Source organism: Cloeon dipterum, chromosome 2, assembly GCF_949628265.1.
Source record: "Cloeon dipterum chromosome 2, ieCloDipt1.1, whole genome shotgun sequence".
NCBI lineage: Eukaryota > Metazoa > Arthropoda > Insecta > Ephemeroptera > Baetidae > Cloeon > Cloeon dipterum.
This window is the reverse complement of record NC_088787.1, coordinates 19,340,646-19,354,562: the sequence shown is the minus strand read 5'-3', so window position 1 is coordinate 19,354,562 and position 13,917 is coordinate 19,340,646. Positions and strand designations below refer to the sequence as shown.

The following is a 13,917-nucleotide window of genomic DNA, read 5'->3' as shown; positions in this document are numbered from 1 at the left end:
CAGCAGATCAACATTCTAAAATGCCAGTAGTAGCAGATGAAAACCCGCAGCTGAGGGATGCGGCTGATAACGTGCAGCAGCCGCAACCCCCACTTCATTTTCAATCAGGGTATCATCCCCCCATGTTTCATCCTAATGCAGCGTGGGGAGGATTTCCAGAGTACGGGCCTTATCCACCCCTTCCAGGCCCGTATTCAGTCTTTAGTTGGCCCAGAGCGCCGTGGAGGGGAAACCAGCAGCAGGTACAGGCAGCAGCAGCCGAGCCAACTCAGCAGCAGGCGCTTCGATTCGAGGCGCCCAATTATAGGCAGCAAAGGTCGAGCGTTCAAACCGAGGACTTAACTTCAGCTGTGTCCTCTAGACCTCCCACGACGTTAAAAAGTCAGTCGCGGTTACCTGAGAGAAGAGACGCGAGTGAGACGGCGTGCCCTTTGTGCTATGAAGTTGGTCATTCGTTGAATAACTGTCCTGTGCTAGTTTGTTCAAAATGCTTTAACAAAGGCCATCCCCCTTTTGACTGCCCTGAGAGCGACGCAAAAAACGGGAAATGGGGGGAGTAAAAACAAATTCCCTCCCCCCTGTCATAAAAAATAAAGCTGACATTAATTTTTGTGAAAAAACAACCAGTCGTGAATTAATTTCAGAAGATATTTTGCAGGCCGCAGTGCACAGAGTGACACCTACATCGGGTTTTGCTGTCGTTGGTCGAGTCGTAGAGAAAGATGTCCCATTTCTGGTGAGTTCAGGTGCAATGGTTAGTTTGATGTCGCTCGCGTTAGCTAAGAAATTGCGCGCCATCATCGTGCCTTTCCTACAAGACGTCAGATCTGCGAATGGCGCGCCAATGAAGGTTGTTGGCCAGGTTGAGTTATTTGTCGATTGGGGGAAAATGGGTTGTAGTCATGCATTTGTTGTCGTCGAGGGTTCAGGAGTCACCTTTGAAGGTTTAATCGGCTGTGATTTTTTGATCAAGCACCAGGTGAATCTAATTTCTTCTAGACAGGTGCTTCAATTCCCATGGGGAGAAATTCCCTTTGGCCTCAATCAACAAACGAAGAGAGACGCATTCCAGGAAAATGCCAACGACCTGGGGAGGAGTGAGGTAAATTTTGTCACAATCGCAGCTTTGAATAAATTCGATTCCTATGAGGAAAAGACATTTCCGGAGCAGATTCAGCCTCAAAGGTCATTTCAAGAGAACAAAGTGCCGCCTGATTCAAAAATGTGGGTTCTCGTCCAAACAGGAAGTCAGCCAGTGGCAATAATTCAAGTCCAAGATGGAAAATCGAGTGATGGTCCGCCACCTCCCACAACAATTCGCTCAGTAGATGAGACAGAAAGTATTCGAGTCTGGCTGGCCAAGTCTTCGAGAACGGCGTTGAAGGTCCCAAAATATGAGGAAAATTTTAAATCGTTCAAATTGCATCAGGTCCCAGCAGAATGGATAGAAAGCCTCAGGCAAAAATTGTTGATTGTTCTGGAAAGGACGGGCCGAGTTACCTTCAACTTGCTGCGGAATTTTTGGGATTATGCTCGCCATCAAAAGAACGTCAGCGAGCCACGGGAGCAGTGCGCAGGTGGTCCACAATGGTCCCACTGCAGATAAAGAGTACCCAGCAAAGAGAGTCTACTTATTATTTTGAGGCGAAAATTGATGCGAAAAATTTTAATTTGTTGTGTAAAGTGATTTTATTCGTCATTTGGTTGTCCCCGTGAAGTGTTTTAATATGTTAAGTTTAGGATTTAATTTCGAGAAGAGATCTGGTGAGTCAGCGGAATCGAAAACAGCTAAAAGTCTAGAAGGAGGCACGGTGATTACTGTGGTTAGTGCAATCGCATGAGTCTTGATATACCGGTTTCTAAGCAAAAGTACCGGTCATTTCATCCAACTAGCATTATCATTATGGCAAAGGTGTCAAAATTGTTTTCTTCTGATACCGGTTTTGAATGATAATGATAACCGGCGGTAAGGTTGGTTCAGGCTCATAAAATAATAATTATTGTAGCCGCATTGATATCTTGTTGTTGTTCGTAACTACGATAGCCGACCAGGAAGAAATCTTTCCGAACTTAAACATCTTAATCTAATTCAAATTGTGTGTGACGAAGACTTGTCATGAAGGCAGGCAGGAGTAAAAAAAAATATGTCGATCGTCGAGACATGGAAGTTTCCTGATTTCTAAAGTTGTTTAAATTTCTATATGTCGCCGGGAAAAACTTAATTGACCATACATGTACTGAGACGCATTGTGATAAATTTCTAAATGACAGATAAAATAATCATTGAGACAATATGTTTGTAGGAAAGAAGCAACCCAGCACTCTATTAAAGTCAAGTGAAGGGCCCACCCCAAATTTAACTGGCACCATAAGCTAATCAGGATCGACTACCACCAAGGATGCCAGTCTAGATGAGATGTGCGCCCTGCCCTTGGGGGAGGATTATGGTGTGATGCAAGGGCAGGGGCGCTTTAAGGAAGTGGGGATGAGGGTGCTAAGGGGATAACCTTCTTCTTTCTTAGGGGAGTAAAGCTACCCTCTCAAAAGACGACAGGCACAGGAAGGGGTTAACGTGGAGAACGAGGAGGAGCTAGACGCAGGAGGAGAAAGGACCGTATAAAAACCCGAACAAGGACGGAACGAGGAGAAGCGAAGTCCACGAGTTAAACGAGCCGAAGTCGGACAGCGTAATTAGACAAGGTAGGAGATCACTTTTGGAGGGCTCGTGGGCAACGCCGAGGACTTCCGTCGCAGGGCCGTGCCGTGGACTTTAAGATGTCGGCGAGTGAGCGGTCAGGCTGCTGCTAATTTCTGCCAGTTTCGGCAGTGGCGGAGCGACGTAGGGTTTATGGTCCAGAAGGGAGCGAGTGATATCAGTTCGGAGGCGTCGGAAACGGAATTCTAGTGATCCGCGTTGTATTCTTTCTTGTGTACTGTTTAGAGTAAATTAATAAAGTCCAATTGTCTTGTTAAGTTGCGCGGGTTTAAATTTGGCTTTCCCTCCTTTGTGCGTAGACATTTTTAGGATATTTGCTCAAGGAATTTCTGAATTTGCTGCAGCTGGTGGTCGTAGAACCCACCGCGAGAAGAAAGGCTTTGTGCGTATAGGTATTGTCGGCCTGAGCTTAGGGAATTTTGATTAATTTTTTCGAATTCTATTTATTTCTTTCTTTCTCGCAACATAGTGAAGAACTGATGAAGGCTTCATGATGGTTTTGAAACATTTTTCACAAGATTTAAAAGGCAACGAGATGAAAACCATGATTTTTAATTGACAATATTTTACTCTGAGTGACTAGGCCAGAATACAACAAGTTGCAAAACATTCAATTCGAAACTTTGTATCCAGACTGCAGACCCGTAACCTGGCAGGTAAAACAAATTTCCAAACTGGAGGCTGACGACTTGACGAGGGTTGCAGAAATAATCAAGTTTGTAATTAGAGGTGGAAAGGAGGAGTGGAGCGTTAAGATCGAGTGAGATGCGAGCTGCCAAGTGGGAAATGGAAATTCTGAAGCTTTTGAAGCAACGCGTGTCGCAAATTCCACTTCGCAGTCTGCCAGGCAAGAAGCGAGAAGCGTTCTGTTTCATTAAGCCGCCGACAAGAGCACCTGGCATTGCGAGTGGCACAATTCTCGCCGAGCAGTTACTTGTCGGCAAACAAGCCGATTAATAAATTATTCAGGGCCAATTAAGGCGAAATTAGAGGGTCGTTTATCGCCGCCGCTCGACTGTTAACAGCGCCGAGACGCCCGTTTCGAGCGTGCGGCCATAACGCCAAATTTTGGTCACTCGTTCGCTCGCTCCCTGCGGAGGACTGAAGGTTCCGAGGGTGTACAACGGCGCCCTGGGGACGAATTTGACGGCAAGCTCGACCCAATTAAAGACACACGCCGGCCGGCCGTACACTAAATGCGCACTGCGGACGCCAAATCCGGCCTGCAGCGGCGGCACCAGCAGCAATTGTTCGATCCGAAGAGCGCGGTTTTAATCTGGAAATGGATACGTACGCCAGGCTTTGCTCCTTGGCGTTCCCTGCTGGGCCGGCAGGGGATTTAGATAAGGAGGAAGTAATGCCATCCCTAGCAGAGCAATTCTTTTGATTAATTTTTCTCATTTGATATAGAAAAGCCGTTTTTATTCTTTTCAGCTTGGCTGGATAAAATTTCAGATTAGTGAGTTTCCTTGCTAGATCGTCCACTTGTTGACTTATTTCGGTTCCCTGCAGCAACTCCGATGACACGCTGCAGGAATTCTTCCAAAATCACGCGAACCGCACAACCTGCAACGATCAAATGTCTGGCTGGCGTCGTTTTAACAGTATGGCTTCCCGACACCCACTTTGCAGTTAAATGTAATACGGACGACGTTGAAAATGCGCAACAGCGTCGCGTAAAATATGAAAATCCTCGGAGCCATTTTTCGACTTGCAAAACCGATTTCAAACTTTAAAAAACGCATACGCAGCCCTGAAGCTGAAGTGGTAGCTTTAAATAATTTTTTTACTGACGAAAGAAAAGCACATTTTTGCATTTTATTAATCAAATGAAATTGTGAACAAACACAAAAAGCCTGTCCGAAAATTGCTCCTTATCTTGCCTCGTATGCTGTGAAATTATGCCGCAAACATTCCGTTTTAGTTCCAGCAATATCCCATACGTAGAAGCCACCAAAATTCATTGATCTAATCCACCGCCCTCCACATTGAAGTCCCCGTTTTGAGAGCCCCTTTCCAGAACATCTCAATTCAAACTAACTGCGCTCTCCAAACATGCTCTTCTCAAACAAATTAAAGCGATTCTCCTTCCATTGTTTCTATTTGAGTTTATATTAGTTTATCTTGGCAAAATGATCCTTCGAGCACCAGAGATTGAATACAAAATTTATATCTAACGAGAATTTTCAAATCCAAGAATAAATATTTTGCAAAACACTTGAAAAGGTAATTTTGGCATGATTAGGCTCAAAGATTTTCATCTGCAGCTACACCACAGCAAGCGAATTTCGGAAACTTCAGGGCAGCAGCATGCAATTTTCTGTTTCAATAAAATTGCGAATTGATTAATCCGGCCAAGCGAGCAGGAAGCAGATCAAAGAAGACGGTGCGAGCGAGTTTTTCCAATCCATTTGCCGCCGGCAGAGGGCGCGAGGGGCCCCGCTGGGCAATTTCTTTCGGCCGAGCGGCCGGCCAAATCAGTGCCCAAGACGTTTAATATTTTTATGGCTGCCCACCGCCCGCAGCCGCAATCTTGCAATTCGGCAGCTATATCCTCTGAGGCCTTTTTATCTGCACAGCAGCCGCGCTTCTTTCTTCAGCACGCAAAACAATGGGTTCGCCCGCGCCGCCGATCGAATCGAACTGTTTACCTTCGCCGCGATCGACTCCTTGGAGTTTGAGCGACAACTAATCTCTAGCAAGGTTTAAAACACGGCTGCCACGAGGGATAAAACGACACGAAAGAAAGTAAACCCGGTGAATCAATTCAATTTTAGCGGACAGATTGTACGCTGATCGGTTATTTAAAAGTAAATAAAAAGGGGATTGTTTTTTGCATTATTGAAATTAATAATATCTTATTTTCAGAACTCGATAAAATTATTTTAGCTTCTGTCATTTTATAATTTTCAAACGAAAATTGCTTAACCTTCAAAATCAAGGGTTTAAGCATTTCTAAGGGGTTTGAAAGGATTAAATTGTCAGAAGAACAAGCGAAACCATACAAGCTGCGTGTCGCTAAATTTATAAAACCCCTTAAGAACCAATCTTATTTAAAAAATTTTTCGGGAATGGCACCAAAAAACAGAAATTAATTATTAATAGTCAGGATGTTCATGATTTTTTAAATTAATTTTTAGTAGTTTTCCGTGATTAATATCCATTTTTAATGGACTGGGCTCTTTTTTAATAAAAAATGCAGGTTGCCAAGGATGAATAATACGAGGGAATTTTTCTAAGTGACTAAGCTCTCAAGATATTAATCTGATTGCAGTCCTGGGAGCAGCTCAATTACTCAAAGCCATAATTTGCACGAAGGTTGCCTAATTCGGTCGTTTAGCTGACTCTGAAAAAGTAGCAGACCCGTCATCACATCTAATTTTCCTGTCGTCCTGTCTGAATTAATTTGCAGTTAGTTACTATGAGCATTTCCGAGACGCAGTTGTTTTGATTGATTTCATGGACTAAAGTCCAGCTCGGTGCTCTGTCGCAATCGATAATGTTTTGTTGCCAACTAGTGCTGACAAAGAAAGAAGTGTCCTCCAAAGGTCAGCGGGAAGTTACGCGGACGGTGCTAATTGCTCTGATGGGCGTCTTGACAGAAAAAATTATACTAACGAGGATAAATGACGCTCTATAGATGTTTCAGTGGATTGTTTTCTCGACATGTTTAAAGGTTATGTTGAAATTTAATAAAGAGAACAAAAAATCCCAAACAAAACCAGGCAGTGTTTGAGAGGAAAAATCGGAAATTGGGCAAAAAACATGTTCCAACCACGCGAATCTGGACACTATATCATGGCTAGGTCCTAATTTTGACCCTGGTGCCCGAAGAAATAAGATTTCGTCTCTTCACAGATTTGAGTCAGGGAGGATCGAAGAGCCAGAGATGAATATTAAATTATGCCGCATTCGGCAAACAAAGTGCACGGCGCAGGACAAGATTCGACCGTTTATGACACAACTCGACCCTGGTCCCACCCTGGCAGGTGGAATCAAGCGGGGGCGGCCCTGGGGGTGTGTCTCCGGGCCCATCCCGACCCCGCACACACCGTCAAGGGATGCTGTATGTATATGTTTACGAGGCGTCAGGGGGGTGGGCCAATCGATATCGCCCGAACGGTGCAAGGGCGCGTCACCTGGGCAAGGTGGCAGGACGGGGTAGGTCGGCGGGGCCGGGGGGTGCTCGGGGCAACGTACCTAGCGAGGTGTCCGAGCGGGAGCAGTGGTGCTAGTGCCATAGTCCGAGGGATACTCGCCTCGGGACCGAAGGACGGCCTGGCCTTACTCGGCAACGACGCGAACTGCGTCCGCGGCCACGGCAGCAGCGGCCACTAGCACAGCCGACGCAGCCTCCTTTCGCACCAACCGCCACGCATTCCCCACGAAAACTGGCCAGCACCGAGTCTGCATGCGAACTTGTCTTCAATAATCGATAGCCGAGACTGGCAATCAATGGTGTTATGTTCGCGGAAGTGACGTTTTTGTTGTCACCATTCCGACGAGCCCACACCGCCCCGGCGCCATCTGCCGGATGCCTGGCAACCCTGTGCCGATCGATAGCCGCGCATGCAGCCAACACCTCCACTCCACCTACAGGCATCCCGTGGGGACGGGGACGGATTGAGCCACTTCACATCCAGAATATGCGGAATGAATGAGCCTATTCCAATGTATAGCTAATGCTATTTTGTATGGTACTGAAGTACTGAACTGATACAATTAATTATAATGAGTGTGTACAATATGAACGAAACCATCCAAATGATCAATGCGCGTCTCTAAAAATATACATATTTATATTTTTTTCCCATACGTACTGCTAATAAGGGCACAATAACCGTCAGCCTACAAGTATTTATAGTTATTATTATTATTTGCTTGCTTATTCTCACCATAAAAATGTACATATACATTTCAAAAAACAGTTTGTCAAAAATGAATGAAAGATAGAAAGCACATATAGTGAGTAAAGGCAACATTCCTGGCAAACATCTCGCTAAAACTCTACCCTTCTGGGGGGGGGGCAGAGCAAAAACTAAATTTTAAACATTTTAATATTAAGATTTTTGACGCGCCACGCTCAAAATTATTTAAAACCACCTCTGAAACACCATACCGCCTAAAACCGACACGATCGAACCGTAAAAATCCCCGTTGAAGCCATACATCAAAGCTAAAACTCGCTCAATATATTTACTCACTTTTTCAGTGCGATATATTTATTTCAAAATATGTATTATGAGTTTCAGCCATGTACCCAACGCTGCGCCAGCCGGAAAATTTCGAGTCTCGTAATCAGCCGCCGCGAATTTCGGCCTTGGACAAGTTGTGCTATTTATAGCAACGCCAGCGCTTTTTGTTATTTTATTCCATTGTGTATATTTATTAAATAAATATGTTCAATAGTTTTTGTTGATATGCAATATATATTTTAATAATTTAAAAATTCCAACACAAACGACACACAGGAAAAATACATATTTATTCAATTCAATTTAAATTTCAAAATTTTCTAGCGCTTCTGGTAAACGGTAGGTGTTGAGTGTGAGCGCCGCGCGCTGTTCGCGCGTGAACCGTGAATACGCTGGAGTCAAGTAAGGAATACTTCGAGCGGGTTCAATTTTCAAGCAGAAGCCGCCAGGCCCACCGAGCTTTTGTATCTTTTCATTACTGCAGGTGAGCTTTTTGATATTTTAGCATTATTCTGAGAATTATTATATTTTTTCCACCTATAAAAACTAATGAAAAAAACAAACTATCTGAATGAAATTTATGATGTGCCAAGTTGATTTGGGCAAAGTAACTTCTTCTAATGGCTCATCGTCTTGGGTTTATTAAGATTAATTCCTTTTTATAAATCCTTGCGTTAGCCTATGTGCTCTTTGTATCATGCATAAACTTCAAATGGCTTGGCCGCTATTTTAGAGTTGATTTGTGTCAGAACTCAAACCTGAAATGTTTATTTCTTTTAGTCTTTTTAATGAACCTGATATTGATTAGTAAAAAGTCTAAATGCATGAATTATACCAGAGTAAGGCTAATATAACAAGGTATGTTTTAATTTCCTGAAAAATTAAAACATGGAGAATCTGCTCTGATTCGAAATGACCGGTAGGATAATAAGTATACCTCTTCTCTATTTTATTTGTATGATTGCATTATTTGGAAGAATTACTAAAGAGAATAATAGAAATAAGAGCGAGATCCGGTTAAGAAAATAATTAAAACATTCCTATACATGTCTTCAAAAATTACATAATATGTTTTCAAGTATAAATAAGGTTTACATGTCCACTATCGTCATTATTTTTCCATTAAGCTTTTAAAAATATAAATAATTGTTCGTGAACAAATAGGTCTTGGGGAAAACAAAGAAATTCGTCATTCGTATCAAACTTAAGGTATAAATTTTATTGATTCCCTTTTATCTGAACATTAGCGATATATAGATTTCGAGTGTGAAATTACTTTTTTGGTTAAACGGTGATCTGTCTTACAGGACAATTTATGTCGAAAAATGGTATTTTAAATGGTATACAAATTCTGAGAATTGGAGTGCCGTTGGAATTTGAGGAATCGGCCTCCGCGTTAGTACTTATAATCACTGGACAAAAGAGCATTGTGACGTCATAACTTTTCAGGGTAAAGACAAAAATAAGGATGCCTCACTTTTAACAGTAATTGGGCTGCTTGTTAGATTTCCTTTATATTCCCCATGCTTTCAATTCAAACAATTGGCATGGAACAACAATCAGCCTAATCAGGGTGTGTCCTGAAAATAAACGGACTTAATCCTGATGACGTCACAAAATGTTCTTGGCCGTTCTCTTTGTCCGGGGCTTGTTACGGCTAACGTGGAGGCGGATGGCCGATTCCAAAATTTCCAACACGTTGGGCACTCAGATTTTTGGAATCTGTAGCTGGACATTTCAAATTATATTTTTTGACATCCATATACTGTCCTTTAAGTCGGTTCACCTCTCTTTTCTTTGTTTATTCTATCATTTTTTTCCTGGGAATCAAATTTTGGTCTTCAGGCGAGGGCTAGATAGAACAGGAGCCGTGGAGGCCGGTGGCGATGCTCTGGTAGAAACTGTTCTCGTCGTTCCAGCGGGTTGCTGAATTCTTCGTCGCACACTTTTGAGCCTGTTTGTCCCACGCGCAGTGCGGATCCTGCAAGCCGACACAAACGCTGCACGAATTATTTACCAAAATGTTACTGTCGCATCGGTGCAATTTGATCGATTGGATCTCCGAGTTGGATACGACGATCAGCCGAGGTTCAGTGAGAGATTCGTGTCTGACGATCTTTAGGCTTGTAATAGCGACCGCAGGAGGGAACACCTGGATTTCCTCAATCACCACCGAGTTGACTTTTTTCGGGTTGTCGGCCGACTCGGCGTTGACCGCCTTGATCACCTTGCCGTTGTCCGTGCCGATAAAAAGCACGTCGTACGCCTTGCCGCCCGGCGTCTTCACTTGCGGGTCCACCGCGATGTGCGTGAAACGATAGCTGGAAATCGTTCGAGTTTTATTTAATTTATAATATTTTTCAGGGCTGCGTGATTTTTTTAATAGTTTATTTTAATTTGCCGCTTTAAAAGCTGGTAAAAATTATATCTATCATATCTAAACACAAACAAATTTCTTAAATCAGATCTTTTTATAATTTTTCGACCCTGTGCGGTTCAAATTTAAAGTCAGAAATGCCAACGGTGAATCTTAAACACTATAAACTTAAACACATAAGCCTACCAGAAATATTATAATTCAATATATTAGAAGAAATTTTTATGGTTAGTAACTTGGAACTTATCTGGGATGACTAATAATTTATCCCTAATTTTAGCTCACTAACCACTTGACAAGTCCACTGACTCGCATTGTTAAGGCATTATCCTCACTGCGTCAATGCAAATAATATAAGATATTTTATTTCCCCTTAGTATCAGGGATGACAAAAGATATGGTTATAAAGAATAATTTGTTGAATCACATGTTGGTGTTGATCGTTTACAATTCAAGAAGAAAATTATCAAATAATTGAAATAATCTTACTTGGAAGTCACTTGGGTGACGATTGGCCGTCCAAAGAAGCTATCAGCCGACTGTTGCATGCGCGGGTGTTTCTGTATAAAATTGCGGGTCGCACTAGGAATCGGAACCGAGTCATTGACGCACTTTCCAGGCCTCGGATCAGGCACTTTTTCTGTCACCCCCGCGAAAGGTCCGTCAAATGCTTTGGAAATGTCTTGCAACCGGAACGCGCAGACGGCGGACCCGTTGTTCAAAGCGTTAAAAACTGCGTAAACCATTTCCGCCGATTCAGCGCCATAGCGACCCTCAATGACGTCGGACGTGGATTCTGTTAAGCGAGTGTTTTTCAAGTAATTCTCGCGTTTTTAATAAATACTTCCCTATTTGGTCAAAGTAAAAATCTTCTCCAGGCACAGAGCATGTGAGTCTGGTCTTCAAAAACGACGTGAAACTGCGGTAACCCTTGTCCGACTTGCAAACTCTCGCTACTATTGAGTAAATTGTCTGGAATAATATCAAATGGATTCAGTTTAATGAATAGGGTTTGGACTTGGACAAATGAACCGAAAATTGACTGAAAATCAGTTTCAAGTTTTTTATTAGGAATAAACCGAATTTTCTCAGCAGTTTTTATAACAAATACTGGAATTCCACTTTCCCTTGCGAATGGAAAATATCGAAACCGTTACTTTTTACGTTAACATTTAAATTTGGTAGTTTTCTCTCATAACATCCAAGACGCTTTAAACCGAAATGTTGACAAGTTATATCACGGTTGTTTCATCAACTAGCCACTTTTTAAATATTCAAAATAAAAAGTTATTTTAAATTTTAATTTATTTAACTATCAATTTTTCCACCACGAGTGCCATTATTAACTGCACTAAAATTAGTTTTAGCTTTGATTTTGCCTTATTTTTCATGGCTTAAAATTTGCAGAAATCCATTTCTCATAACTTTTCTAAAATAACTTTTAGTCTTTATATATAAGCTTTAAAATTGCCTTTTTCATAGAAACGATTTTTTCTCATAAAAAAGGCCGTGTAAAAAACCAACAAACAAAACTTCAAAACACAAGTTTAAATACACCTTATAAAATTGGTGCCAATCACTACCAGATTTGTAGCCACACATTTCAACGTGTGGACAGCACAATCATTTATCCAGATTTAGAAACTTACATTCCCGCAGTTGGTGCATTCGACTGCTTTCTCGCGGAAAAAGAAGTAGACATAATCGCCATGAGCAAACGAATTGACAAAATCAACGGGATCTGCAAAGAACTGGTTTTATGCGAGTTTTAAAATTTGCCAGACCTCACGGTTGAAGGTGTTCGAGTCGAACTGCGCCGTCCGCAGAGGTTCTCTGAAGATTACGGGATCGAAGCCCGCGAAATCTGCGTAGGTGCCGCTGTACAACTCACCGTCAACGAACACGGCCGTGCTTTTGACGTTTGGTCCGTACGGGCAGGAACCTCTCCCTGACCATTCTCTCTCCATAAAATACCCAGATGGCATTTCAATTAATAGTTCAAAAATCCGAAATATGAATAAATTGAATAATTATCTTCACCTGTGAAGCGTACACTCGGCACACGGGGTTGTAGGCATTGGTTCCGCAAATCAGGAAACGTCCTGTCGAAATTTTGATCAGAACTCGAATGTAGTTTTGACATTGCTCAAAATCCTGGCCCTTCAGTGAACACATAGTCCTGTCATTATCGGGAGAGACCCAGGCCAGTTTCTGTAGAATAATGAGCACCAATTTCGGATTATAATACATAAATAAATAATTTTGAGTGGTTGAAGAACCTGAATTTCGGTCAGATCTGTCAGGGTGAGGTTGTGCACGAGGTTTCTGCCTCCGACCAGCAGGTTCTGCTCATCTTGGACGATCAGGCGAAATTGGTCAGGGTGGGTGTTATTGCCCGAAAAGCGATGCATCTTATTATCCGAACCTGTTTTGCAGTATAAAAATATGGTAATTGACGGCGAAATGTTGTCAAATTTAGAGAGAACCACGCACGTGCACGGGTGTCGAAGGCCAAACCTTTTGCTGGAAGTCAAGCAAACTCAACGAAATTTACACCAATAATCTTTACTTGAAGGTTGCATCGTAGTTATTATAGACAAAATATTCAATTTTACTCTGGTTTTATGGGGATACGTCTTTTGCGTGTGCATTGGTACAGGTTTCAAAGTAGGCAACCTGTGCGTCACATTTGCCAGCCAGGTTATCTGCCTCCGATATTTTAAGTGAGTGCGCCGCTGCGGATTGCTGTGACAATAGCGAAGAACACAAACATGGCTAAATGGCAATTGAACTGGCCGACAGCTCAATTTAGTTTTAAATTATAATTTATTATGGTGCCTCTCGAGGCTAATTTTCACACTGACTGCGAGCAGCTGCCTCAATTAAGAAAAGGATAAATATGAGTTATGAGGCCAACACGAGATGATAAAATTTAAATTAAAAGCGACAAAAAAACATCTTACCGAATATGCTTGGTTCGTAAACACCACAAAAATGCTATCGATTTTGAATAAATTGAGTTCGATCGAAATCAATATGTCTTAACTGTAACAATTTATCCGACTCCGGATATTCTAGAAAACAATTAATTTTGGAACAATTAATACAGCAGAAAAATAAGTGCGACTCACCTAGCAGGGTGATCAACTTGGGCTGAGTATTGCCCTGCCAAGCGGCTGTGCCGAGGCTACACATGGCCAAAAGCCACAGAACACTGTCTCTCCCAGTCATTTACAATCTTGGGATAATCGGGAAGAGTGCTGCAAAAAATAGGATGCATTTTGCAATTCAACTTGCGCAGCATAAAATGGACAAGATATTCGCACGGAATTTAGGCCATGAAGTCATTATTTGCTGCCAGGAATTTCCTATTTTGGAAAAAAAACACCAATTATTTGGTACCGATAAAGTGATTTAAACGCAAAATTAAAATTTGCTCTATTTCTCAAACCAGCGGAGACCGATTTACGATAGAGAAAAAGGTAGGGCAGAGGCCTAGATGAAATAGAAACAAATACTTACATTAAAAACTATCGAATTTGTGCGTAATGCAGCATACGCGGGTTTTGCAGCCTACGTTGTTGCAGCGCGTGGTTGAAGTGCGAGGCGCGCGCAAGGCAGCTAAGCTA

At 42.3% G+C, this 13,917-nt stretch overlaps 3 protein-coding genes across 4 annotated transcripts in view; all 3 read right to left on the bottom strand.

Moving 5' to 3' along the window:
- Sema1a (semaphorin 1a) overlaps positions 1 to 7,206 on the bottom strand; it is a 29,255-nt gene extending 22,049 nt beyond the window's left edge. Inside the window, exon 1 of the mRNA XM_065481604.1 lies at positions 6,917 to 7,206. The gene's annotated coding sequence lies outside the window, so the exon portion shown is untranslated. The remainder of the gene's footprint in view (positions 1 to 6,916) is intronic.
- Positions 3,032 to 13,917, bottom strand: part of LOC135938098 (cytochrome b-c1 complex subunit 8) — a 36,093-nt gene continuing 25,207 nt past the window's right edge. Inside the window, exon 4 of the mRNA XM_065481639.1 lies at positions 3,032 to 3,042. The gene's annotated coding sequence lies outside the window, so the exon portion shown is untranslated. The remainder of the gene's footprint in view (positions 3,043 to 13,917) is intronic.
- LOC135936848 (semaphorin-1A-like) lies at positions 9,103 to 13,915 on the bottom strand. 2 transcript variants are annotated; one of them, XM_065479832.1, is made up of 9 exons: positions 13,811 to 13,915; positions 13,420 to 13,548; positions 12,568 to 12,713; positions 12,330 to 12,499; positions 12,078 to 12,271; positions 11,938 to 12,029; positions 11,139 to 11,260; positions 10,778 to 11,086; positions 9,103 to 10,232 (listed from the first exon to the last, which is right to left on the bottom strand). In XM_065479832.1, exons 2-9 carry the CDS (start codon positions 13,517 to 13,519, stop codon positions 9,764 to 9,766), a joined length of 1,602 nt encoding a protein of 533 aa, XP_065335904.1. In that variant the 5' UTR covers positions 13,520 to 13,548; positions 13,811 to 13,915; the 3' UTR covers positions 9,103 to 9,763. The 2 variants fall into 2 exon arrangements, with proteins under 2 accessions (XP_065335904.1, XP_065335905.1); XM_065479833.1 differs by lacking the exons at positions 13,420 to 13,548; positions 13,811 to 13,915 and adding an exon at positions 12,782 to 13,278.

What these genes read in the sequence shown, in the direction of transcription:
- LOC135936848 (XM_065479832.1), bottom strand. Translation starts at nt 13,519, where the DNA reads ATGACTGGGAGAGACAGTGTTCTGTGGCTTTTGGCCATGTGTAGCCTC. An exon ending in TGCCGAGTGTACGCTTCACA is followed by an intron (nt 12,272 to 12,329) that starts GGTGAAGATAAT and finishes ATTAATTGAAAT; the next exon opens with GCCATCTGGGTATTTTATGG. An exon ending in GTCACCCAAGTGACTTCCAA is followed by an intron (nt 10,233 to 10,777) that starts GTAAGATTATTT and finishes AACGATTTCCAG; the next exon opens with CTATCGTTTCACGCACATCG.